The sequence below is a fragment of the Phaenicophaeus curvirostris genome, chromosome 5 (assembly GCF_032191515.1).
Source record: "Phaenicophaeus curvirostris isolate KB17595 chromosome 5, BPBGC_Pcur_1.0, whole genome shotgun sequence".
Lineage (NCBI taxonomy): Eukaryota > Metazoa > Chordata > Aves > Cuculiformes > Cuculidae > Phaenicophaeus > Phaenicophaeus curvirostris.
Window position 1 is genome coordinate 10,236,722 of NC_091396.1, and position 27,896 is coordinate 10,264,617.

General features: G+C 37.2%; 1 protein-coding gene across 3 annotated transcripts in view; it reads left to right on the top strand.

Annotated features, from left to right (window-relative positions):
* SYT9 (synaptotagmin 9) overlaps positions 1 to 27,805 on the top strand; it is a 67,812-nt gene extending 40,007 nt beyond the window's left edge. The window contains exons 4-8 of one of the 3 annotated variants that reach the window (XM_069857517.1): positions 23,102 to 23,222; positions 24,279 to 24,450; positions 25,075 to 25,204; positions 25,777 to 25,933; positions 26,997 to 27,805. In XM_069857517.1, coding sequence (XP_069713618.1) covers positions 23,102 to 23,222; positions 24,279 to 24,450; positions 25,075 to 25,204; positions 25,777 to 25,884 — 531 coding nt within the window. In that variant the 3' untranslated portion in view covers positions 25,885 to 25,933; positions 26,997 to 27,805. Of the gene's footprint in view, positions 1 to 23,101; positions 23,223 to 24,278; positions 24,451 to 25,074; positions 25,205 to 25,776; positions 25,934 to 26,996 lie in introns of those variants that run through there. The other 2 variants (XR_011337494.1, XM_069857518.1) reach the window with 2 other exon arrangements.
* The last annotated feature ends 91 nt before the right edge of the window (positions 27,806 to 27,896 follow it).

Below are 27,896 nucleotides of genomic sequence, written 5' to 3' on the forward strand. Positions count from 1 at the left end.
ATTTTATCTCTGACCGTATTGTTGCTTTCAGATATTACTTACAAACCAGACAAATGCTGGGCAGACACTGAAGGAAATTCACAGGTTGCAGATGAACAAAGAGTGTGGCAAAGGAGGGGTAAACCAAGGAAATGTGCTAGAAAAAGGGAACATCCACACAACTACACATGACAAGTTTGTCATACTTCTGAGGAGTACATTCATTTTAATTCCTTGTGCATCTTATTACACTGCATAACCAGCTATCCTGAAGCCCTTTATTTTAGGTTCTCCATTTTATTATGTTCTAATCCAATTTGACACAGTAGTATAAAAAAATGTATCAAATCTTTCTCTGCCTAGCAAAATGGCCTACTTCAAGAGAGCACTGCAGATTATGCCTAAAATGTCAGCTTTACTGCAAACAATGCCATTAAACTGACCTATTATGCCATATGCTTTCTTCTGTTTTCTAATAACACTGGAAGATTTTTTTTTTTTATCCAAAACCAACAGTTTTGATTCTTTGGCGTATAACATCTGCTGTCTCAGAGTCTGAATTTATTTCTCAACACAGACATGTGTCAGCATAAAATTTTCTACGTGCTCAAAAGCAATCTGCTTCCAAACACAAAATCTCCAATATCAGAATGATAGTTCTTCTAATCCTAGCTCCTCTGAGCATAAAATCTCTTTCCTGTAGCACTGACACTTTTTCTATCCTGAAAAAAAGCAGCAGTGAACTGTTTAATGGAAGAAATAATTAAGTGGATCAACTTTAGATGAACATGAAATGAACTAGATAAGCATTTTGTATATCTACCAGACAGATTACAGTGGTTTCTGGCTCATCAAGAAAAAAAGGATACTCTCTATTTTTAGGCAAGATTTCTGTAGTTGATATATTTTGTTTAGTAGCCTCTGAAATGTGTTCAGGGTTCAGGGGTAGCATGGGGCATGGGAGTTTTTTGTAATGTTCATAGACTGATGGCATGTTTTGAAGAGAAAAAGACTTCTTAATAGCTGCTTGGATGCCAACTTCAAACTCAAATGTGATCAGGCAAAAATACATGTCTTTGCCACAAAATAAAATAAGCAACTATGAAGGACAGGAGGCTGTTGGATAATCCATTTCCGGTAGAGAACGTTGTCTTTCAGAAGATGCTATGGATACAGTTGAATAAGTTGCTGTGAACCCAGAAAGAAAAATCTTTTCTAAAGAATTTCTTTTTAAATATCATCAGGCAGCTATAGGGTATGGGGAAGGATTTCTGTGAACTAGAAATCTAGCTCTGGTTCATACTAGCTATTTAGATTCTCAAAATGCTCAGCCTTTTTCACTTGCTGAGCAGGTGATCTTTCTAGACAGGAAGAGTATTTAAAAGTAGCTTCCACTTAGAATAGGAGGATAATCAGAGTAAGAAAGAACAATGTAAATTTTCATTCCTAGTTGGGCCAGCATTTTCCAAAGATGACTACTCATTGTGGGAAATAAATTTGTGACTTTGGTCTTATAGTATGTATTGCTTTTAACATTGGTGCTGTTTTTTCAGTTGTCAAATATAGTTATACTTGAGACCTAAGCAAGGTACAATGAAAACTTTTCAACTTTTCTTTTTCTGAATGTCTTTAAAAAAAAATGGTATTCATAACATCCCGCTGGTGCCTTTCTCTCATCTCATGACAAGGCTGAAGATCCCAAACTAACCTGTTTTCATGAGTTTTTATGTTATATAACTGAAATGCAACTGGAATCATAACATCACCTGAAGGAAGTTTCAAGTTCCCTGTTTCAGAGTTGCTAAGGCCAGCCACAGTATGTGCAGAAGAGAGACAAACTAAATCATTTCAGTCAATTGCTTATGGAATACATAATAAAAGTCTAAAACTTTGAAACCTGACAAAACCGACCAGATTTTCTGCAGTTCGAAACTTTATTTTGTCCTTAAACTGAAAAAAACTTCCCCAAAGGTTGCCTTGCTCAGAACTACTCCTGCTAAGAGGCTGTGAGCCACTTAATGTGTGTCAAATGCATATGCATAGGTGCAAGTCATAATACTTAAGGCTTACACTCTCAAAACTTGAAGGAATAAACTTCCTTCTTTGAAAGAAGTAGGTAAATACTGTCCCTATTTCATGGATAGTGGAACAGACTCAGATGAAAAAGATGTGACTAGCTCAAGACGTGACACTACTTAAAAGCAGAAATGAGACCAGGTCCAGAATCTGCAGGTTCCTGGCACCAGCCTTAATCCATTCTATGTAGCACTGCTTATCTTCTTCGACAGCGTACAGAAACTGCAACTGGCACTAAGTCAACTAAGTCCACCTACTCCACTTTTGAAAAATGTTTAGCTTGTCAAGATGTTTTAGCCAGTATATAAAATTCCTAACGTGACACGTTGCTGGGTTTAGGAAAACAATGGCATTGAACAAGATCTCAGAAAAGCATTTAAAATGTTTACACTTAATAACAAAATTTTGAGTCAACAGTTTGAGAAGTAACAAAAACAAACTAAATCTGTGTTTCTACATATGAATACAAATCCAAGCCACCAATGCTAATAGCACTGATGTGCCTGCTTTTCAGGACTATAGCTGTAAATGGTAAACTTCTTTTGCAGTACAGAGACAAATCTAGTATTAATCCTACATTCCATTTGTTTAAAAGGGGTAGGCTTTAGTGTCAGAAGGCAATCAGTTGTTTATGTGGACATGTATCCATTTAATTGACTTGCAAAGGCAAGTCCCTCTAGTAGTGATTTGCATACCCTTATATCATGACCACGTTTTAGTATGCTGAAAGTTTAAGGAGCAACAACAATTATTTCATGGCTAGACAAGTTAAGGCAGTAAACACAAGAGGTAAGATTCATCTCACTTAAATTTTATATTTATTTTTTTAAAAAACCCAAGCAAATCCAGAGGTACTCAAAAGAATACAGACAACAAAATTACCTTCGATCAGTATATCAGTGGATATTTATCTTCTCTTAAGTCACAAAGGTTACTCTTGGTTTCAGGACTTTTTCTGACTATCTTACTTAATCAAATGTATAGAAAAAATCAAGAAGTCTGTGTCTAGTGAATCATTTCATAGCAAATAAACACTGAAAAGTCATCTATTTTTAATACTTCAGATTCCTAAGAATCACCACAGTAAAGATTAAAAAGAAATAAACTACCCTTCAGGATCAGCACAATAGGTATAGTAGTTATACAGTGCATCAAGTGAAGAATGACTGCAGGCAGTGTTTTTCCTAAGGTTTTTCATTTTTTAATAACCACATATTTAAATGGGTAAATTTTAAAAGCTGAGATCTTCCTTTTGTCTTTTTGTGTTTCTTTTTTAATCTAATGATTTTGTTAAATACTTTGTAGAAGAAGATTTATCAGAAATGCCATGTTTAAATGATCTGGAGACAGCACTCATCAGTACGGCTAAACGAAGGACAGATACAGTTATATAAAATTGTATGGGGTAAAGATAAAATATTGACATGCATTGTCAGAAAACCTAAGGGGAGTAGATGCCTATTATGTTTGTAGCAACTGGATAACTGTGAGAATAATATTCAGTAAAACTTAAGAACAATCTGAACTAAAGAAAACATTGAGATGCCTTGAAGAGCAATTGTTTGAGGAGCAGCGAGGCTGGTCTCAGGTCAGTGGAACAGGACATCCAAGCTTGGCTCTAAAAATAACAGTGACTATTGAGTCCGTGTGATTACCTAACAGCCTTGAGGCTCCACAGGCATGGTCAGAAAAAGGATGAATCTTGTAATATCACTGAAGCGTCAGCTAACTTCTGTTGGGGTTTGGGGACTAGTTTAAGAAAATGACAGTTCAGAAATTTGTGTATATATCTATGTAACAGGTTTACAGAACCAACGAGTATGGCCAAATGAGCTTTTTCAATCTGGATATTTCTCTACAAAACCCCATACATCATACAAACAAACAAATAAAAGAAGCAAAGTTAAAATCAAAGCAGGCAAAAAAGAAAGCCATGGAGCAGAAATGGGACAATTTCAGTTAAAGAATTTTAAAGTTGGGTAATTTTTTTTAAAGTCAGTACTTTGAGAAGACTGAAATTTCAGAGTAAGATGTTTTCATTTCTCATTTGAAATGCTGTTCTATTGCAATAATTTAAAATATTTTGAAAGTAGAAAAATTCCTTACAAAATTAAAATCCTCATTTCCACACTGTTTCTTCTCCTGCCCATCAATGCTGCATATTCTTGTGCTCTCTTTTTTGTCTTTGTATTATACATGTTTCTCTGGTGCAACAGCCCCAGAACAGCAATACTATATGAAGAACATTTTCCTTCATACACTACCCATATGCATAAAAAGATTAGACCCAAGCCAAAGTTCCTGTTTTTATAGGATAGTGGAAGAGTCTGTGACTACCCATGTTCTACGCATCCCCCTTCTCCTTTCCTCTCAAGCTCCTCTGCCAATTCTTTATTCCAGAAACCTCTCTCTCTAAACCAGACTCTCAGAGATGGTCTTCAGTGAAACAGCTCACAGTAACTTACATGCATGTAAAGCAAAGGTGAAATGTCATCCCAGCCAGCTGAGCCTGTCCTTCAATTGTACTATCCCAAATTGTTAGTGGGAGCTGCAAACATACACACAAAAAAATTGCTCTAGTATTTTACAGTTCATGGGCAGCTCTTCTTCAGAATGAGCAAAGTGCCCTCACAAAGCACTAAGGCTAAAATACCTGTAGAAAGGTGATCTTGGCCTCAACAATTCTGCACATACTTTGAGATTAGATTGTGCTAAGGCCTTTTTTTTCCCTATAGGGTTATGTAACTTTCAATTTAAACATGTATTTAGTCAAGCAGGGGAAAAAATTACTTCAAACTTGCACTTAATTACTGAACAGTTTGGGGAATGCTTACTTTGTCTTTTTTTCTAGTAGAGGTCACGGAAAACATTTCAATATCTTATGGATTCATCAAAATTTCTGAAAAATCCTACTCTTTAAAGGCAGTTTCAATATTTGGAACCAAACTTGAAAGTATTCTTCCCTCTGAACACACCGTGCTTATGTGAAAAGCCTGAAGCCACTTTTAGTCTTTAATCCCCAGAAAATATCACAGCCATCAGCCATCTTGCTCTACCAAACAGGAAAATTCAGAGTTTTACTGCTTTCCTCTATGTACAGTCATTTACCCAGTTCTCCTGTTATTTTCCCATAGTCTCATATGTAAGCAGTAAGTGGCCTGTTTCCTTAATGTGTATTATTTACTTGGGGATTAACTACAACCGTGCTTCAAATGCCTACCAAGGCATACTGGATACTTGTGCAAGAGATAGCCTAGCTACTTGGGAAACACATCCTGCACACCATACCTGAGAGGCTGGCATCCTAACACTAATTAATCATAGAATCGCTTGGGCTGGAAGGGACCTTAAAGATCAACCAGTTCCAACCCCTCTGCCATGGGCAGGGACACCTTCCACTAGATCAGGTTGCTCAAAGCCTCATCCAGCCTGACCTTGAATGCCTCCGGGGAGGAGGCATTCATGACTTCTCTGGACAACCTGTTCCAGTGCCTCACCACCCTTGCAGTAAAAAAATTATTCCTAGTATCTAATCTAAATCTACCCTCCTTCAGCTTCAAACTGTTACCCCTCATCGTATCACTGTGGCCCCTGTTAAAGAGCCACTTCCCAGGTTTCTGGTAGACCCTCTTTAAGTACTGGAAGTCTCCTGTGAGGCTTCTCTTTTCTAGGCTAGCAAGCCCAATTCTCTCAGCCTGTCCTCATATGGGAGGAGTTCCAGCCCTCTGATCATCTTCGTGGCCTTCCTCTGGACTCACTCTAGCAGATCCATGTCCTTCCTGTGCTGAAAACACGTTTGCTTGCTGAGCTACAGTCTTGACTTCATCTTCTCTAGTACACCTGTGTCCTAGGTGAACAGGTAGAAAAGAAAGTGCCACCATTCGTGGGCTCTTCTCACCAAAAGATTTGCCTGTTTACTTTCCAACACTTTTTAGAGGATGTAACCTGTCTCAAAGTTTTACCATTTAGGATTCCAGGATCTTTCCAGAGTCCTGTTACAGAGGATAAAACATCATCTGTACAGAAAGAAATAGTTACTAGACCATAACTGTAGTGCTTCAGAGGCATGTATTTTATGCTTACAGGCTAAATTATAGAGTTTGTCAAAATTAAGAAAAGGCGTTACCTTTTAATCATACAATGATACCTACATAACCAAGCAAGGGGTCTCTTCAGACCTCCCCACTGTCTTTGTGAGAAAAGATTAGCAGTTGCAGCTGAGGTTTGAGCTGACTGCTGGAGAAGATGACATTACAAGATCAATATATGTATCTATAGTTTTTCTAGCTTTTCTCCTAAAAGTCTAGGAGCCTTTCAGCGGCTGATCATGTAATTTGAAAAAAATAAAACAACTGAACTGACATAGATGAGACGCACAATACATTTTGCTGAGATTTGTTTATAGGGTCAACAAATATAATACCAAATATTATACAGGCCCTAATTGTCCCTGGAAGGCCTCAGAGATGTATATGACAACTTTTCTCTCTTCAATCCCTGGCCCTACAGAGCATGAGGGCCACTTCTGAGGCTCTGCAGAGAACCTTGCTTGGATTATTGCAGACAGATGCATACCTACACTCTTCCATTCTTCTACTTTGTAAAAACAGAGTACTGGACAGCCAAACTCTCCAGGGGTAGAGAGACAGAAAAGACGTTCTTTCATGGCAATTGAGCTGTTTTTCTCAGAGCGGACCTAAAGAAACAATGGCAAAACTGAGGGACCTGTAACCTGACTAAAAGCCCTTTTATCAAGATTTATGACTCAAGTTTACTGCCTTTTTACAGCAGTGATCTTCATTTTAACTCGGTATTTTATTTAATTTCTTCTCAGGCACATACATTTCTCTAGACATTCAGAAAGGTATGTGTGTATGAGGAATAACTGATAGTGTCTCCTGAAAAAATGCAACAGGCTTCTGGAACAGCACTTTGTGCTTGCCTGGGTAGGATTAAATGGCAAATACATGCAAACCTCCAAATTCTGCACCGGTCCTTGCACACACTGAAAAGTCATTTGTAGCGCACATTCAAATTACAGAATTATGTTTATAACTGCTTCTGTAGATTGTTCAACTGAAGTTACTGGAAGCATTGACACGGATAAATGAAACGTACAGTCATTTGCTGTTTGAGCCCTCCTATGGCTCCCAAGCAGAAAAATAGAATGAGTATTTTACACCATGTACCCTAGTGAGGTGACAGGCTCAAATGACAAGACTGCATTGGCAACATCTGTGGTATCATGACATTTGAGATTTATATAGGTACATGTTTCTGGGACTTTGTTGCTTAATTAAACCCTTGCTCTGTTTGCTCAAGAAAACAGTAGTCACAAGTCACAGCTAGCCTTAGTGAGTATTTAATCATTTGCTACTCTTTTCATCAAACAAACTCAAAATTAAAGCTACACACACCATCTGGAAGATGACTTCTGACTAGTGATGGCATCTTGCTTATGATGGGCAGGGAAGGAGAAAACAACTGACAGCTGGAGGTTTCATGGTTGATGATATGAACTATTGGGATAAAATTTCCCACTCAGATTCTTGGGCCAAATCTGGCATCTTAAACATAGCAGTTTATCACAACATCAGAAAACATAACCTTGCTTGTCAGGCAACCAATTGCTAACAGCCACAGTACAAGTGGCTGAAATCCACTGCTCCTCCTACCTAACATTTCCTCCTCTGTTTCCTCTAGTAAAATTATTTTAAGAGTAGCAATGAATTGGAGATCAACAGTATCATGCAATATCTAGAATTTTCTCTTCATGTAGAAACTGCTACCCAAACACTATGAAAGTTAACACAGAAGAGCAAAAGAACAATTCCCACACTGTATTTTATATATTTGTTTTCAAAATTCATAGAACTCTTTATGTGCTTTCTTTTTAAAAGCATGCTGGGGTTTTATAAATATTTTTAAAAGCCAACTGTTGTTTAATCAACCATCTGATCTACTTTATGATAATTCTTCTGAACAACTCTAACAATGAAATAAATATGTATGCAGTAATGGGAAACAAAAGTGTATACAAAAAAAGACATGAAGAAAACATTAGACTTTGGTTTCAAGCCCCCTAGAGAGTTATTTAGGATCATCAGGAAGGAAAGAATCACTTTCAAATAATGAAAACCTTTCAATGTCTGTACTCCACTGGGCACAGAATCTTACAGCAAATGCTAATCTAACAATAAACTTCACTCTGTTGGGACCACAACATTTTATGCAGGTACAAATGAGTAGCACTTAGGATGAAATCTTGACTCTACTGTAAAGTCGGGGAAAGAATTTCCACTGCAACTCAGATTTCATGCATATGCTCTTGCTACATTTTGGGAATAGTGTCTTGGAAACAGTACAAAAAGCCACGTGGAATAATGTAAATAAATCACCTGAGATGTACATAGAAAATTTGCTAGAACACCAGAACAAGCTAATTTGCCCTCCTTTTATTCCTATCTGCACAAAAAATACATGACGATCACCTCCTCAACAGAGATTTAAATCTTCTCCTCTTCTCCCTCCACCAAAATTTGAGGGGTAAAATATGAGTGAGCTATCAGTTTTGGTCCTGGAAAAAAAACAGACAGAAATCTCTCCATCAGAAATTACTGAGTTTTACATCCACATTTTCAGGTTCTGACTGGCTGCAGCAGGCCTAGTAGAATGAAAACAGAATAGATTATTTTCCCTCAAGGTTTCTTCAGTGAGCAACCATGACCCATTCCTTTCAGTAGCTTGGCAGTTTCTCGTTTACAACCTGCTTTTCCAAATTCTTCGCTTTATATGGTGTATAAACTGTCAGCATTCTTGAGAAAGCCATGAGACACACTTCATCCAACAAAAGCTTTTATTATAAAACAAGACATAGAAACTTTTAAAGCTATCCATAACTGTAACACTTCTTTTTACTAAAATAGAGATACTTTTTAAAAACAAACAAGTACATAGAACAGTAGATGCTCACTCTCTTCACCCCCATCCCATCGCTCTCTTCTCAGAAAACATTTATTTCAGAAAATCTTCCAGGGTTAAAGCAGCAACAAAACACACAAACAAAAAATATACTATTATTCTTTTCAGACAGTCTTGCTCAAAAAGTTATGAGTCAAGATGATCAGAGAAAAGTACCTTAAATTCTTTCAAAATTTTACTTCCTTACAAAAAAATGTGAAGTCGGAGCCTTTTAAAGTGTCAAACTGAGTACTCCTAATCATTGATGATTCTCAGAGTAACCAAGAGTTCTAAAGTGAACTCACCAGTTAGGACAAGTCAGCTCACAACTTTTCTTTCATTTCAAAACTATCAGATTACTTAAATTATAAGTAACTAAACTAAAAATTTGAGAAGGCACCTAAGTGACTGTGAAGTACTGTTTCCTAAGTCATTCAAAGGCTTTCTAAACATGCAACTTTTTTCATGCTCTTGGGATAGAATGCACTAGATAACACTAGTTATTCTGAATGTAAACATAATCGAGTAAAAGTCTGTGCAGCTCACCTGGAGGCACCTCACACAAATGCACATGATGACATCAAGAAGAGAGTAAAACAATCCACAGAAAAATATCACATAGGACATGCAAAACAAGTTAGAAGAAAAGTCTTCTAAGAAGAGGAAGTTCTGTTGACTCACTTTTATGGACTTAATGCACTAAAGCACTTCTATTTTTAGTGCGTCTTTATCTCACATCTTACATTACCCTCTGTGCATTCTTTGAGAGAGAAAACATTCTCAATAAAATGGTCCTAAAATTGCCTGCAGTACATGTCTAAATATAACATGGAGGCCTGATCATATCTGATGGAGAACAAGTATTACAGAAAAAGAACTGTTACCACACTCTACACAATCACATTTTCCTCTTCTCATGATGTAGACACCTGGATGATACACTTGATTTCAGACTCTGCACTTTCTAAAACGGTTTTCTGTCTTCTTCCTTCCTCTTCCTTCAGCTTCCATATAGTCTTCAGTTTGATTTTAAAGCTGGTTTTTTTTCTGTACAGCTCCAAATTAGATGTAGGCCTGGACTGGTAAACTGCCAAACAGCTTCAAGATTAAAATATTCTAATTTTTTGCAAGGTAGGTGAATGATACACAGCAACAGCATAAAATCTCCTTTCCTGTTTCCTCGCAGCCTAAGTGTCTTAATGGCAATAGTCCAGAACTGTCTCAGAAGAAAAGACAACAGCTAGATTTGCATGAGCTTTTGAGCAGCATCAGTAGCTAAGATGCTGAGAAACACTGAAAAGTTCCTGGCATTGCCTAAGAGAAATGGTAAAAGTAACCTCTTGTTCTAGATCACAGATTCCACAGCACTGATTCACAAGGTCAGTCAGGGAGGTGTATATCCCTAAAAGGGTTATACACCAACAGCATGTTAGCATATTATGCAGTTGGCAGATTTTGCAAAGCAATCTGTTGTGAAATTGTCTGTAGCTTCTCTGGGAAGAAACAGAGAAGCCTTCCTTCTCTCCCATGTTGTCCTCCCCAAGAAAAGAAGCACCAAACCCCCAACTTCTGTCATTATTTAAATGTGAAAGTAGTTTTGTAGCATGGTTTTAGAAATAAAAGATGAAAACAAACCCCTTTCTCACAGTTCTGGAATGACACTGTTTCATTATCACTAATTTTATTGTCATTCTTCTTTCTTCCCTCTATTAATTTAATTCCTTCTGAAAATTAGCGAGATGCTAGAGTAAAAATGAGACAATTTTACAGTATTGAAGAGGTAGTGGGTTTGTCTATTTTGATTTATTTAATAAATATGTTTTATAGGATTAACCTTAGTGTCCATGATTATATTCTTCTTCCATTTAACTTGCAATTAAAATAGAATTGCCATGCAAGGACAATCAAAGCAGTTCAACTGCACACCTTTTTACCCAATACATTAATAGAATATTGCTAGCAGTGAAGTAATCTACCTTGGCTACTTTGCTTTGAAATTTTCAATGGTTTTCTTTTCTATTTGACCCATTAATTAAATTACAAAGAAGTAAATGAAACTTAATGGAAATTGCTTTACTGTTGTTAAAGTGGGTAATTGTATAGAGAATTGTTACTGGTAAAAGGCATGTTGTGAAATGTAGTTGTGCTTTCAGCCTAATGGAAGGTTATGTGGAATACTCAGACATGTTTTTAAGCCATAATGATCCCTTTCTCTTAAATATATACTTTCTGTGGATGGTGTATTTGAGTCAGTGTTATTGTTCATACAGGGGACCAATCATGAGGTGATTTTTTCTTATTTAGTTACACCACATAGTAGTAACCAAGTTGATTTCAAAGCTAACAGAGTTTCAGCAGCAGAGTTCTAGAAAGGAAGAAACATGAGCTATTCTCAGTAGCTCCCGACCTGAGTGAGTGCATGACATGACACCACAGAACTGTCTGTAGAGAATCAAAACACATGGAGATACTTCATCAGAAAGATACTTTATCCCTGGCTTTAAAATCATAAGGTAACCCAGGAAAGGTACCTATTTGAAAGAAAAAAATCACTTTACTTTAAATCATGATGCAGAAAATCTCACAGAAAAAAAAAAAAAGGAGAAATAGATTCATAAAGTTGTGCTTCTTCCCCACCTGTGAAATGGGCACCATACTTAAGGGGGGATGCACATAGAAACTATGACTTTTGAAAAATCTGCCTTAGGTATACATTATTAATGAAGGTAATAATTCATTTTAGTGGGATGAGAAGCCAAGAAGGATCAGAGAGAAAAAGAGAGGGAGAGAAAGAGGGCACACGAGAGATTTCATTGAGCTTGGATTTGGTTTCCAAATATCACAAGAATTTAAAATTATTAGAAAGAGTTTGGTATAATGACAATACCTTTTACTAACAGTTATTTCAGTGGACTGTGAAAGGAGCCTATTATATTCAAGTGGTCAAAATCTAGGGGCAAAGTACTTCTTCACTGCCTGTTTGCAATGGACAATGTGCTTCTCCAGCTACTGCATTCATTACACTAGGGCCTGGAATGATACCCTCCTGGTCCTCCCAGGGCATGTACGCAGATATGTGTGTGAAAGACCATCAAATCAGACCTGGGCTGGAATTACATGGCAGGTGGCTAAAACAAAACAAGTGATATTTGATTTAAAAAAAAAACCAACCCAAACATAAGTAAATTAAACATATCTCAGAGAAAAGCTCTGGAATGGCAGGAAAGACATGTTACTGCAACAAAGTCTGGCTTTCTAGTTCTGAAGCACTCTATATTATTTGGACCATTCTCTTTTTCATATCAACTTCTTCAAAAAACAAATTGTGGAGTAAACTTTTTCTTTCACTAGAAGTAGATTCAGAGTTATAAAAATGGCCTTTTTGCCCATTTTGCTTGCAATCTCTGCTAAGCTTGAGTACAAAGTAAGTCAGTAGAGAACACCTGGTGTAAGTATAATGACTACATCCACCAAACACTATAGAAAAGAACATAATTTCTTTTCCTGATTCTGTGACTCCCTCCATCTTATTTCAGCACTACCCAGATACTTCGTTTCTGTCCTTTTCAGAATGGTATGCTCAGATTTCACAATAGAAAATAGAGCTGCTTTACACAACACAAAAAGCACTGAGAATGACATTCAGTGCTAAGGAAAGGTGAGGAACTGTTAGTAGAGCTCAAAGCTTTAATTTAATCTCATTTCAGCATGTCTATATTAGCTTTATTTTACACAGAATGACCACTCTCAAGACTTTATCCTTAATTAAGACTGCATCAAGGCACAAGGGTTGGCTGCTCCCTGGGGCTGGGATGCCAGGAGCAGGGTCTAGGACATTTCTCTGTGGCTAACTCTCTGCAGTACATCTCTACACAACCAACTCTCTGTGGCCAACCCTCCGTGGGGATAGCTGTATGCTTTTTAAATATTAGATCAGGAAGATGGCATTATCTTCTGTAGCTCTCATGCCTTCCCTAGCTTTCTCGTACATACACACCCACCCCTGCCTCCCACTAACAATCAAAATGATAAAAGGCAGCCTGCAGTGCCTGGAAAAGGAGAGTCAGGGCACAGGTTACTGTATTATTAAATCTAAACTGCAATTTGTATTTGGCAGAAAACAACAAGTCGTAGAAGAATTGTGTAAAGTATTAACAGTTCAAGAAAACAAAATAGTTTTCAGAGGAACAGTAATACTTGCAAGGATAAACTTAAATAACAAATTCTTTGTGGCCAAACCTCCATGGGGATGGCTGTATGCAGGGGGCCCCAAACTCTAACTGTAACCTTAACACTAACTCTAACCCTCCCCACATAAAGTTGTCCACCACAGAAAGTTGGCGTTGTAGGGTTGTCCCACAGTGAGTTATCCCACGGACAATTATTTACAGAGAGTTGTTTACTGCAGAGCTGGCTGAAATGGGGTCCTGGGCCATAGCCAGGGTGGGGGGACCAGTAGTGGTCAGGGCCAGTAAGGCGCATTAGTGCCCTCCGGGCCCTGATCACTGACCTACTGATCACTTTCAGTCCCTGTTCACGAAGTGATAATGGATGAGGGTTAGTAGAGAGAGCATCCTAGGATATTAGTGGAGCTGTAAGTTCATATGCATCCATTGTAACTCAAGGTAGGGTGAAAGGACAGTCCACTAATTTGCAGACACATTTATATTTTCATTTTAACACTAGGAAAAAAATATTAACAGGCAAGACATTTTGGATTAAAATATTTTGATTAGTTAATTTATTTTTAAAACCAGTTTCTTCCCTTGCAATTTTTCTTTGATGTATTTGAGATTTTCATTATTAGTAGGATATTGAGATAATTAAAAATTACTTTCAACTTACGTCAGAACAGAAACAAGAGATAACAGGCAAATAATTTATGGTACAAATACTGTCATGCATTACAATGGATTTGCTGTTTCATTTTCTTTAGGCTCACATTTACCTAGATATAGTGAACACTTAACATGTAATTTAGACTCCGCTTCAAACAACAAGCCGACATTTAGCCTTGAAACCATGAGGGTTTATTTTCTCATCTCTTTCCATCTGCATGATGTTCATCAAGAGTTTTATTTTAAGTCAGCAAGGTTGGCTGACCCAGATTATCTTGTCTTATAAGATATTGCACACTATAATGTCATCAACCTCTGTTTTTCTTTGGTTTTGTTTCAATTTCAGTGTTTCACAGAAAATTGAGGTCTAATCCAAATTAATTACAGCCTGTTGAAAAATTATTGGGTTTGACGTGACAGACACTGATGGCCATTCATTTAAACCTTTGGTCCTAACTTCAGGAAACTGCATTTTTCCAGGTTGCACTGCTAAGAACATTTTGTGAAACTGCCCTCTGTGAGGCATCCCCTGTCTGTCTGATCTACTTCTCCTTTCGTTTTTACCATTTTCACCTAACATCAAAACTCTTACGTTTCCCAGATGAATCTCTCCCTTATATTTCCTTTTGAGTAAACAGTTGCCCTTCAAAGATCTATTCCCATATAGAACAATTTCCATTTCATTGCTGTTCCCAAGATTGTCAACATTTCTAAAGCACTGCTGCCTTCTCTGCAGAGAAAGATTTGAGTCAACACCGTGCTAGAGTACTGTCCTTTAAAGCTTCTGCATTGTGAAATCAAATCTATCTTCAAGGGGCTTCCCTTTCAGAAGACTTTGAAACACAATGCCAAACGTAGCAACCTGTAAACACTGACAAGGTGGGATACTCTGAAGTAGGATATACTGGAAGAAAGGGAGGAGCAAATCTCACTTGCAAACACATCTCTTAGAGTTAACGACATTTTCATTTTTAAATATTAGATCAGGAAGATGGCATTATCTTCTGCAGCTCTCATGCCTTCCCTAGCTTTCTCGTACATACACATCCACCCCTGCCTCCCACTAACAATCAAAATGATAAAAGGCAGCCTGCAGTGCCTGGAAAAGGAGAGTCAGGGCACAGGTTACTGTATTATTAAATCTAAACTGCAATTTGTATTTTGCAGAAAACAACAAGTCATAGAAGAATTATGTAAAGCAGTAACAGTTCAAGAAAACAGAATAGTTTTCAGAGGAACAGTTATACTTGCAAGGAGAAACTTGGTTAACAAGCTCTTTGTCTGACCAGCCATGCCATTTAGCAAGCCTTCAGAAACAACTGTGTACTCGCCCTTTTCTCCTCTTAATAACTTATGAGGAAGTTAAAGATTATTTATAATAACTTTCTACAAAAGTTTCATTTTCAGAATACCTCATTTCTTTCTTTTTCCTGTGAAATCAATTTCTGATGCAGCCACACACACATAAACAGCACATGTACTCCAGCTTTTCCAATCACATCTCTACTAATTATCATTAGCTCAATTCAGACTATCTCCCCAGTTCATCAATTTAGTTTGGAACAAATTAAGACATTATCTCTGTCTCAATAGCTACAGGATAATTCATTAGATTCACTGTTAGGCCTGGATTCAGCAAGGCAATTCAGTTGCTAGGAACTGGAAATCTGTGTAAAGGATTCAAAGCAGTAAAATGTATAGGATTGGAGCATATGTTAAAAAATAAGTATGTGTATAAAGTTTATCTTTACTGAATGGAGACTTGTTTAAAATAAGGATCTTATTTCTAAATAATTTATCAATAAAGTCTTAGATGACTCAGTAAGAACAAATATATTCTGTATGAGGACAGTATTCAGCTAACCAGTTGGAAAGGTAGTTTCAGTTCATCACTGCCATCCTATTTATGGTATATAAATTATGATGATGGAGATGTTGGCTCTTTAGAAAGATAAGTATTTTGATGGCCTACAGGGAAAGGCCTCTGTCATTGACTTACTAAAAACAGTGTGACAAAGGCGAGGTATGTTTTTCTCAGAGATGTTAACTGGCTATGTTCTGAAATTGTTCTGAAACATATATGAAGGTGAAAGGCTTATCCTTTGATTCCAGCTACCCGCATTATAAGATACCTTGACTGACTGGCTCAATACAAAGTCATGTCTGGAGGGTGCTCTTTATATAGACTGCAGTGATCTGCCTTAAAGAATAGTAGTCGTAACGCTAGGATGACGGAAACAAGAGAGGAAAAGAAAAACAAAAATCCACATCAAAAAATCCCCAATCTCTGAAGCAGAGATGGAGGATATCCTGTCTGCTGGATGTTTTACTTTTGATACAGTTTTTATTTAGAAGTTGCCAAGATCTTAGGCAAAACGAAGTTAAAATAAGAACATACACACCCTGAGCCAATAATTGTAGTGGCTCTCTACAAAACAGTCCGCAGACATGATTCCTACTGTTTTCAGTCCCTACGAAGTACAGAACAGTTGTGGTATTCAGAATTGGTCTGTTGGACAAGGTGTCTGTCTGACTATAAGGAGCTACAGAACACGTCAGAGAAAAGGTGATGGAAAATCTGTTGTGGTAACAATCTTGGCATTACTAATATAAATCCTAACAGAGAAAAGTCAAACTATGCACTTAGTTAAACAACAAAGTTGAACTTAGATGTCAGAGATTTTTTTTTTTTTTTTTAATAAATTAGAACATGAAACACCTCTTGGCTGAGTGGCCTAAGTGCTTTCTTTCCACCTTGTAAGGCTTTTTTTGCTTAAACTCTTCAGCTGGTGATACCTTTCACTCTACGAGTCATGCAAGAATCTCTCTGGTCCTGCATTTTTTATCAATGTGTGCTAAGTAGCAAATGCTGTGCCACAGACCAGCACGTGAACCGAGTACCAGGGATTCAAAGGTGCCCTTTCTTGTCCTGCCTTTTTGTCCATCCCATCAGGCTAGCTTCTATATACACACTTCTTACAGTTGCAGAGGCATATAAGCTGATAGTCAGGCTATGACATGACATGAAAATTATATTGTGTGCCCAAAGCAGTATAAAATCCAGAGTGACTTATGAGGAAACACTTCAGCTTTCTTATATTCCTTCATAGTAGTGAAGCTAAGCTTCAGAACTGTTTTTTAATCTTCTTTCCTAGTAAGTGAAATCACTCATTTTTACTTACCTAACTTTAAAAGCTTCTTTACTTGTTTGCTTTCATTTTCTAAGAAAGCCATGAATAAAATAAATAAAGACAATGAAATGTAAAAAATGGAATCATGCTGAGAAAATAATACAATCAGTAAATTAACTGAAAACATGAAATATATCCTGACATTGATGTATTGAAAGAATAATTGAAAAAGGTAGGCCATTCCCATTTTCCACAAACTTTACTTAATCATATCTCTGTAGCTATAGTTTGATTGAGGCATTAATAAATGCCTACTTTACTGGAGTTCATTTCTTTGATTTAAGATGTCATGAAAATAGAATTTTCTAGTCATATCTTCTTTATTCATCTTAAAATGTGTAATGAGAAGGCAGCTGGCACTCTTCTAGTCACGTGCAAAATTCAATTAAAATCAGACATTTCTAAACAGTTTTTCTTGTTACACATTTCTCATGTATATAACTCAAAATAATTCTGTGCTAATACAAGAAAAAATGCAAAGCTAACTTCACAAGTTCATCATGTTAGATACTTTAGATTTACAGTCTTTCTCAAACGGATTAGGATCTCAATTTTTTTAGTATGATATTTGCATAATATTTGTTTCCTGGACACGTACCTTAACTGAATCTATATCTTAGCTTACTCAAATTTGAATCCAAACTTCTCAACACAGATGAGCAGTTTAATAAATGTATATCCCAAAAAGCAAATTGCACTTCTAAACGTATTTTTGATTCATTTAGACTTAACACATATAGCCTCAATATACATCTCTGCAAAATTCAACCCCCTACATTATCAAAATTAGAATAACATATAGTAAAATTTATCTTGCATTACAGAAGTATAATTCCATTAATTCTAGCTAAGATTATGAAGTCAATAAGATTTTTTTTTGTTGTTGTTTAAAATACAACTAATGCTCCTCAGCTAGGAAAAAAAAAGAGATAATTTAATGAAATACTGTTAATCAATCCTTTCTCTGCTTCAGAAGCTCAGATGATATCATCTCATTTCATGAAACCTCTCCTATTTTTCTCTTTTGCAGTGACTTTTGCAGAGACACGTATAAATGCTAAAGGAAGTAGTATGCAAAGTTATCATTGCCTGATCTGTCAAGCTCTGACATAGCAATAAGAATTTATAAAATCTCTAGAATCACTAGTACCTTGAAAACCTCTTTCATCAGTTAGCAACTTTAAAAGATGTAAGCAAGGACTTTGCTGCCTGTAAGTGTTCCCATTAATAGTAAGTTGACAAGATGCATAAAAATACATCTGAACACCTCACAATCCATAATGAGTGTTATTTTTGCAACACACAAGATAAGTAAAAAAGTGGTGCCTGTCTTTTTGTAGATGAGGAACTGAGGAACCTGGTGTAATTGAGACATATGCTTTAATTAGAGTGGCACAGGCACTGTGTGATAGCAAGCCTATCACAGTTTGTCTGCTCCAGAAATACAAACCCCAAGTTTCTAAAGAAATGGGCACAGAACTTAGGAGCACCTAAGTCAAGGGCAGTATATTTTCTTCTAGATCAAAGCCAACAAAAAAAGAAGCTACAACCTATAATTTCCTTCCACCCCTTGCTGCCGGTTTTTCATGGTTTTACTTACCTATTCTCTGCACCAAAATGTATTTATGGGAAGGCATAACCCATCCACCAGAGAAATCTGATCCCAAATGTAATCCCCATTTGTCAGAATCTCTCTACCAGGTAACTTCCAGGTTTCACTGAGAAGGCTAGATCATCCTGAGCTTCTTAATGCAGCCTCCAAAGAATCAAAGGTGAAGGGCTAATTTTTCCTGTCTCCCTTTTTAATGTGCTGAGTTATACTCACCTAAGCACCAGCATGGGGCTGTTGGACACAGTGCTAGGGAGTGATTTATCCTGCAGGTTAATCTCTGATGAAATTAATAATTTTAAAATCTATAAATACTGTGTGACTACAGACTAAGAAGCTATTAACGTTACCATTGGAATTCAGACCTTTAAAAGATATATTGCTACCTTTTATTTTTAGGGGAGAGAGAGGGACAGAAATATTTTCTGGGAAAAGTAGGAATTTTTGGTAGAAGCCACTAAAAATAATATGATTTTTATGATATATTAGGTATTTCCACCAGAAATGAAAAAAAAAAGAGGAAGCATAATGTGAGGGACAGTATATCTCCATGCTCTTAACAGCACTGAGAGGGATTTAATTCTCTTGAGATTCCACTAAGGGATTTGTTACCTTCATGAAGATACAGTTTTCAGGCAAACTGTGTTATTTACATCTCTGTTTTGAACTCTCCAGCTGACTGCTTACCCAGTATTGAATACTTCTAACTCTCCTAGGTAACACTTGGTAATTTTTTATGGAAGGAACTTCATGGTTTTACCTTGTTGAATAAAGGGCTGTGTTAACAGAACAAGGGATCAGAGACAAATCTAGGCAGGATTGTCGGCAACAGACAGATTGAACATCACACTGTAAGGCACAGCTAACAACATCAAGGTGCTCAGCCATCACCCCGAGCCTGAAGCTGAAACCTGGGGCACTGGAAAGGCAAAGCAGACACCAATCTTGTCCTACCTTTTCTAGAATACAGGAATGGGCAGGTTGTAGGCTACAAATGGAGGCAGTGCTTTCTGCCTCCGAATGTGGAGAGTTTTTAAGGAAAATGGGAGAGGAACTTGGACATTAGATATGTTCATCACAGCATTTTTATTCTATTCTTACAATATGCTTCCTGCTGATCAGCACCAAAAGAAAAATTATACAGGCCATATTTATATAAGTAAATTATTATTGTAGTTCAATTATCTTCTGAATGTTTTCTTTTAAGTTATGAATACTACTATGCAGCATTTCGGTCTGGGTATATTAGGGCTGTCCTGGTTGCACTATAGCCCACTGTGGTATTACTACTGTGCTAAATAAATTTAGACACAAATTTGGCACATATAAAATGCATGACTTGATGACCTACGATATTATGAAATCTTTTCCTAAGCAGGAATTTTAAAATGTCTCTGCCAATGTAATATTTATATTGCCACATTTTGTCAAGCGTGTGTAGTAACACATAAGTACTCCATTCAAACAGAAGCATACTCCTTGGAGAAGATCCTACCCTCTACGCTAGTTAATTCTGCTCCTTAAAGCTATTTCTTAATAATACAGTACACCTTTAGAATGCAGAGCTTAAGCCATGTGGCTCAGTGATTTTAAACTACTGAAGATATGCAATAATCCCATCTGTGCTCTGTTTCTGTTAATAAACTGAATTTTAGTAAGGACCTGTGTTTGCTTGATGTAATGATCATGCCTGTGACACCACTCTTCTCCAGTCAGAGCATGCTGCCTCTTCTACTGCAGTTACCCAGACAGATGAACACACACATGCTAATTCTGTGGTGCAGTCACAGTTTGTGGTACTCTTTGAATAACATTAAGTTCAACCTAGAAGCTCCAACAGCAAAATTTACTGTTTGGAACAGTTAAAAATGATACTCTGTGATTACAGAAAATAAGGTTAAGCAGAGTGGAATAGCCAGGGCACTGGAAAAGGCTTGGTCTGTTAGAAAATCTATCTTGCCAAAATTAGGAAAGCATTTACAAGTAACCAGTATTATGGAGTAGTAGTTAATTCCCTACAAATTAAAACGAAAGCAAAAGAAGGATTTGCATGCCAAAAAGTATGCCTCTTTCCTGCTGCTGCCTGCAAGCTTTCCTTCAATTACATTCTCAGACTGCCGTGTTTCAATTACTGCTTGCATTGGCTTATAGACAGATTGAATCTCACCATCATCTGTGATCTATTGCTACAACACCTACAACTTCTAGAACTGGAAAAGACTGAAGAAATTGCAGGCTCTTCTTCCAGTTTAACAGTGTTTTTCTATTTGATTCCCAGTGCAATTTTTGGAAAAACTTTAACGAAGTATTTTTGTCATTGTAGCATTTGATAAAAATACGTATCAGTGTAAGTAAAGATTACTTTTCAAATGCAAGGCAAATTTTGTGGATAGATATATTATGGCACAATTCCTAATACTGCATTCAAAACACGATCACTTCTTTCCTAAAGAGTTTGTTTGTGCAGATGGATAACATGTTTCTTGGAATTTGTATCTAAACCAAGTATACAGTAATGCATTTATCTATTAATGTCTTGATAAGAACTGATAAAAGGTTTAGCAGGACAAGAATTCTACAACCATAAATCTCAGCACCTCAGAGCTGGGGAAGTTAAGCATTTAAATTCTGGAAGTTTTTTTCCTCACAAGGGGCAGGATAAGTTAAAATCTTTGCTTCCTATACCCCAGGTTATAGGTATCAAGCTCCAGCTGACCACTGGCAAAATTTAAGAGATCAATTATTCCTTCTGTAATGTCAAGTACAGGTGTTAGTCGAGAGAAATTTCTCATGGGTGTGCTGACATCACTTTAGCTTGTAGGACTTCTTACAGAATCACCTTCTAAACAGCTCTTTGATCCTCCCACAGTTAAAGTGAGTCAGTGACACAAGGTTTGTTGCAGCAGGTCTGCTTCCAAGTATAAGCCATTGAGAGACACTAAACGGAGTGAGTCATATCAGCTATCCTGATATTGTCACAACCTTTATTCACTTTACAGCTATCACAAAACACTGATCTTTAGAATGAAAAAGATGATAGTTGATGAAGTCAAGTCAGGGTTAAAAGCTATTGTTACTAACAAAGGGCTCATAATATCAGCTTTTTTTTCTTTAACAGCAGCTCTCTCCAGAGCACAAGGAAAGGACCTGAGTGAATGTACATGATTTTTTTTCCTTGCATGAGCTGAGAAGAGCTAAAGCAAAGATGCCTCTCTTGAGCAAGCGTTTGGATCAAGTGACCTCCAGAAATACCTTCTGACATGACTTTTTTTCTACAACTCTGTGACAGCAATCCTTTTCACGTCTCATCTTCTGATGCAGGAAGCTATATTGGGTGACTGCATAGTCTCTAGGCATTGGTCTACACAGCAGCTAGCTTAGAGACAAACATTAAACTGTTAGGCACTGTTTCCAGGTATTTTCACTCAACTTCTATGTCATCCACCACCCCTTATTTCTTAAAAACTGATACAGAAGGTGACTGGAAAGGGAGAAGAGCTACTGCTCAGAGCTAAGTGGGCAAGACAGATATTCCACAACAGCTGTGTTTCCCTTCCCTATAAAACCTAGAACGTAGCTTTGCCAGTCAGAGTAACTGTTTCAGTCAGGAATGCAATATAAGGTTACAGGAGATAGGTCTATGAAAGTACCAATTCAGTACTCAGTCAAAAAAATGCAAATCAAATCCCAGAAATAATTTTATACAATACTTTATTCACTGTGTTTTTAATAAAAGAGCTGTATTTCCCTTTAAAAAAAAAAAAGACAGATGCTTTTTAACTGCAAAGAGGGTTTGCTCATTTTCTACTACTTTTCTGAAACCCTGACGCCATTGACACAGGAAAGGATGCAAATCATTCCCTCAGACAAGCAGGTGCATAAACTTACCTGAGGGAGTTCATCTGTGCAAGACACAGGAAGTAACATGCTTACTCTTCTTCCAGTAGAGACTGCCTTATTACCATAGCGATTTCCCCTCTGTCACACCTGAGTTTGTGCAAGCTTGAGAATTCCATAAAACTTTGCCCAGCCCAACCAGAATTGTTTCTGTGAACTTCTTTAAGGGACTCCTCTGCAGACCAGAAGGAAAGGCACAGAGATCTATTGCAACTTGTCAACAATACATGCCAATCACTACAAAACATAAAATAGAACAGAGATATTCCAATGCCTCACACTGTACCTCATAACTCAAGCTTGTTATACGGCCAAGGATGGAGTGCTAGGAGCTATAACCACATTTAAACTTTAGAACTATGATGGTCTAACAACAAACTTGAACCTAGTATGCAGATGGATGTCTGTTTTTTCAGATATGTTTCAGAATAAGAATTCAGCTTTTGCTTGCATGCCTTTAGAACCTTAAAGGTTTTTTTTCCTTTAGCTCCTCTAATGGGCAGGTAAAAGTGTTATTGTTGCTTCACATTACCTCTCTTTCCTTGGAACAGGATAACGTGGATCTTGGTGACCTGATGTTTTCACTCTGCTACCTTCCTACAGCTGGTAGACTAACCATTACAATAATAAAGGCAAGAAATTTAAAGGCAATGGATATCACAGGAGCATCAGGTAAGAATTAATTTAATGCTAAATGTGGATTTCTGTCCCATTTACATCCTGAAACACAATTTTCATCACTGTCAAATCCCAGAATGGTTTTTGAGAAGTGTATTATTATACCACAAACTCTTAAGTTACCTGAGTACAAGATTTCCAAGAATTAAATAATATATCTTAGTTTGTTCAAGTTGAAACCAACAGTTTAAAATAATGTGTTCTTAAAAAATCTGCAAGATTATTATTTCTAAAATCACTGTGATTCAGAATAGCGCAAGTTGGCCAAACTGTGTTTAAAACACTGGGAATTCATTTGTACAGCAGACTTTTTTTTATAGCTATGGAACAGAGGCAGACTGACCCTCTCTGACAGTTTCCAAGAGCCAATGATCCAATTTGCTGTTGTTGGTATATAGACAAAACAGTGATGATCTCAGACTCCTTTCAGCAACCCTTTCAAAATCTGATGATGATGACAGGAAATTACTCTAAATAAGAGTTCATAGATGATTTAAAAATACTAGCAGAGGGTTGTAGAGCTCCCAGAGAGGAGTGACAAAGAAATCACTCTTTTTTTTTATTACTCTTAGGAGTTTAAAAATAATTGTAAATATCTTGAGAAATATAAGCCACTAATTGTTACAATTGTATTTTATTTAACCATACATCAGTAAATCCCACTCTGTAAAATATTGTCATCTTCTGTCGGTCCTACAGATCCGTACAAGTAATTAGGCTGTTATAAATAGGCTGATACATGATCTGTTATATAAAACAGTCATGTATAACATGGTTCAGTGAATATTTCAATACCCTTTGAGAAGTCAGTACTCAACAAGGAGCTTCTTGAACCTATATTGTTCATCGTAAGCAGTCAGCCAGGTAGAATTTTCAAAGCTCCACTGCCTCCCAGGCATGGTAATAAAGAAGCTTAAATTCCAGTCAGGTCCAGGCGACTAACTCTGCAGGCGGTTATGGGCATACAAGAAGGCTGCTCCGTTCACTCTCCATTTAGGTTTGTTTAAAAACAACAAAAGAAAACCAACATTGTTCTTATGATTCACACAGATCCCTACGTGAAGGTTTCTTTAATGTGTGAAGGAAGGCGACTAAAGAAAAGAAAAACTTCCACCAAGAGGAATACCCTTAATCCTGTTTACAATGAAGCCATAGTCTTTGACGTCCCTCCAGAAAACATTGACCAAATTAACTTGTCGATAGCTGTTATGGATTATGACCGGTGAGATACCCGTAGCTGTAAATAACATAATCTATGTCATGTTGATTCTGGTAGAAGACTGAACTTTGTTGTATTACCAGGCAGAATTTCCTATCTACATTTTGAAATGTAGATTTGCATCCATAACTGATATAACTAAGTTGCATATATTTTTACCAGAACTGAAATAACCAAACATATAATCAGAAAATCCACACACTGAAGTTTTGTTTGTGCACAATTACTCTAATGCCTTAGACACGTGCCTCCATTTCTAAAACTGCAGCTTAGGGTTTACTTGTATTTGCAAGTAATTATTGTACTTGTATTTGCAAGTAATTATTGTACTTGTATTTGCAAGTCCAGTGGGGTATTTGGAACACAGGCAAAGAACCTTTTACATTTGTTGTACAAACAAAAGTAACAAGTGCACACAGACACACAGTATGTGCTATAATGGAGAAAATATTAAATTATTCTGAATAGTGGGAAATGCAAAGAGCAAACCCACACTATAGTAAATTACATTTTTCAGGAAGAAGTATTTTCTAAAATCCATGATTATTGTTTTTAATGAAATATGTAAATGTTATGGTTCTAGAGGTAAAATTTTAAGAAAAAAAATATTATGGAACATTTTCACAGTGTAGGTCACAATGAGGTCATTGGAGTATGTCAAGTAGGCAACGATGCAGAAAGTCTAGGTCGCGACCACTGGAACGAAATGCTCTCATATCCTCGGAAACCCATTGCTCACTGGCATCCTCTTGCAGAGGTAAGATTTTTGTTTCTTGTTTCCCCATTACTATAATAGTGAATATTCTTCCATATGGCATTAGAATTTAGATAAAATTTCATGAACAAAACCAAGATCCCCATGCATGCAAGAAATCATAGAAAAAGGCTCAGAAAAACCAGTATTAAAAGTCAAATATAACACTGAAGTTAAGTCTGCTCCTTTCAATTTTAGGGGGATAGAAAGTTATTCATGTCTTTGATATACGTGAAAACACTGAACATTATACATTAGATTAAAGGTTTGGGTGTTTTTCAAATAGGATCGTGGGTAACTTTCACTGATAATTGATATAAAGTTATGGACCTTGTTTGTAGAAAAAACAAGACCTATTTTTTTTAATATATATAACAACCTAATTTGACTTCTTCTCTTGTAAGAATATATCATCCATGCCACTTGCACATCTCAAGGGATGCCTATCTGCACTGAAAAAAATTATTTAAGTGTCTCTGGAGATCTGAGGAGTTGATAAGAAGCCACACAATCAGAAAAGCTTTTCAAGGTTCCTATGTTTTTTTGTTTTGTTTTGTTTTGTTTTTTGTCTTTAGGGCCCTATTCAGCAGAAATGTTATGCAGGTCTTCTGCGCTTGGATGGCTGCCGAAGAGGCTTCCTCACCCTTTTAACCTATTCAGCAGAAATTTGGCATTCCTGTTGAACTCTTTCTTAGCCATATCCTCAGGGGCTATTCCACAGAGTCCAGTGGGGTAAAGATGTCCTTTTAATCCCTCTGTCTAATCCTCTCCCCAGTACAGGGAATGCTGATCCCGATTCATGAGACACAAAAATTCATCAGAGATCTAAATTGCTTCCTAAGAGTTACCATGACTTAGTTTTATCATTGCTATCACTGGCTAAAGTCAGGCAGTAAATCCAGCCAAAAGAAACCATTATGTTTATGAACAGCCACAGTGTTACCTCCAGTGCTGAAAGACATAAAAGACTGTTGTATTCATATCAAGCCACAAGCAATGCCATAAGCACCTAACGTACAGAGGCAAGTATTTTGCTGCCTCTCTGCCTATATTTTATGCATGAGTGCAGCCATGTTAATAAAATGCAACTGAAGACTTTACCTACTTGGTTGTAAACACTAAGCTTGGCAGTTTTATACATAATTGTCAGGCAGTGGGAAGATGCTACAAAATGGCAAAAATTCCCTGTCTCCATGAGCAATTAGGTTTCCTGGTGCCTGGGGACCACAGCAGCACAGTTTCAGCAGGGAGACCTCTTGGAGTGCTCCACAGGCTCTGTTGCAGCAGGAATGCACCGTGCCTCTGCAGAGCATGGGTGCTGCCAGCATGCAAGTACGCTGTGAAAGAAGATCGAGCAAAGCAGGGGAGCTCTGCCTATACGTTTGTGCCCTCAGTGACAGGCAAGCTACTGGCTAACGTGCCACATGTGAGATGCCTGCCTGGGACTTTGGGAACTGGATTTAGATAACACATCACCGAACTCTCAGCTGTAGCCAGGCATTGATAGGAACAGCTTGACAAAGCATGTAAGAAGTAGCATAATGATTGCTATATTTCCCAGAATATGAGAAGTGTCTCTTAGCAGAAGTTGTCTACATCCGTATGTTGAACCTGTCTTCCCTCTTTGATAAATTTTATTGCAGCCAGAGCCCACAATTAGGTTTTGACAGCTCTTCCCTCTTTACAGGCACCCTGTTCTTTTCATACATGCCTGGCTAACTTCTTTAGATTTCATTATTGTGGATTGTTTTTCATGTCACTGAGCTAAACAGACACGTATTTTTTTCCTTCCCAGGAATCAAGTGGGGGAGGGTGTCCAGCGCATCCAGGCTGTGCAGAGAAATATATACACAGCATATCATTTTGGTTCCTGAATCAGGATTAGACTCAGCGAAGCTTCTGGAACCTCTGTGGCCACAGCCGTAGGACCCTGAGTATTTGCTGAATAGGACCCTCAGTCTTCTACTGTGTGAAGAGCTATTGGTTTCAAGTAGCGCAATGTTATCCTCTTGTAGCATTAATTCTTCAGCTGACACTGTTGCTACTCATAGATTATTTGTATAGTTGTAAGCATTACCCAAATTCAAGTCATAATTTCCGTTCATTAGAATAACCCAGGTTTTACAAGCAACATGATAGCAATGAAAACCAACAGATATGGGAAGCAACAGCAAGTATGGTTCTTGTATTTGCAAAAAAAGGTTCAGTATTGTGAATGGATGGCTTTTAAAATCTTTTTTCTTCAAGAATAATTGTCATCAGACATTTATTTTTCAATGACAAGTTGTGTCCTCAGCTCAATTCGTGCCTCATTTCACCTTGCACAAAACCAAATTAATATGGTTCTTTGCAGAAATTATTCAAATCTGAAAAATGGTTCTATTGAGTGAGAACAAGATACACATGGTATTTATAATGACAATATGTTCTTTTAGAAAGAAGATAACCATCTGTATAACAAGGAGGCTATTAGTCCTCAACCCTTGTAGATGACTTTCTAGTTTCTAAAGTTGTGTCCATAAGACTGCAAAAAGTTGGAAGCGTATCACAGGCAGCTGTGCTCTGTCATACACACAAGCACACACAGGTGTGGGCATGTGCACACACACACATACACACACAGAGTGTCATTTTAAAATGCTATTCCAAATATTTAGTGCCTATGAAGTCTTTCTTTATTATTTGTAGCAGAATT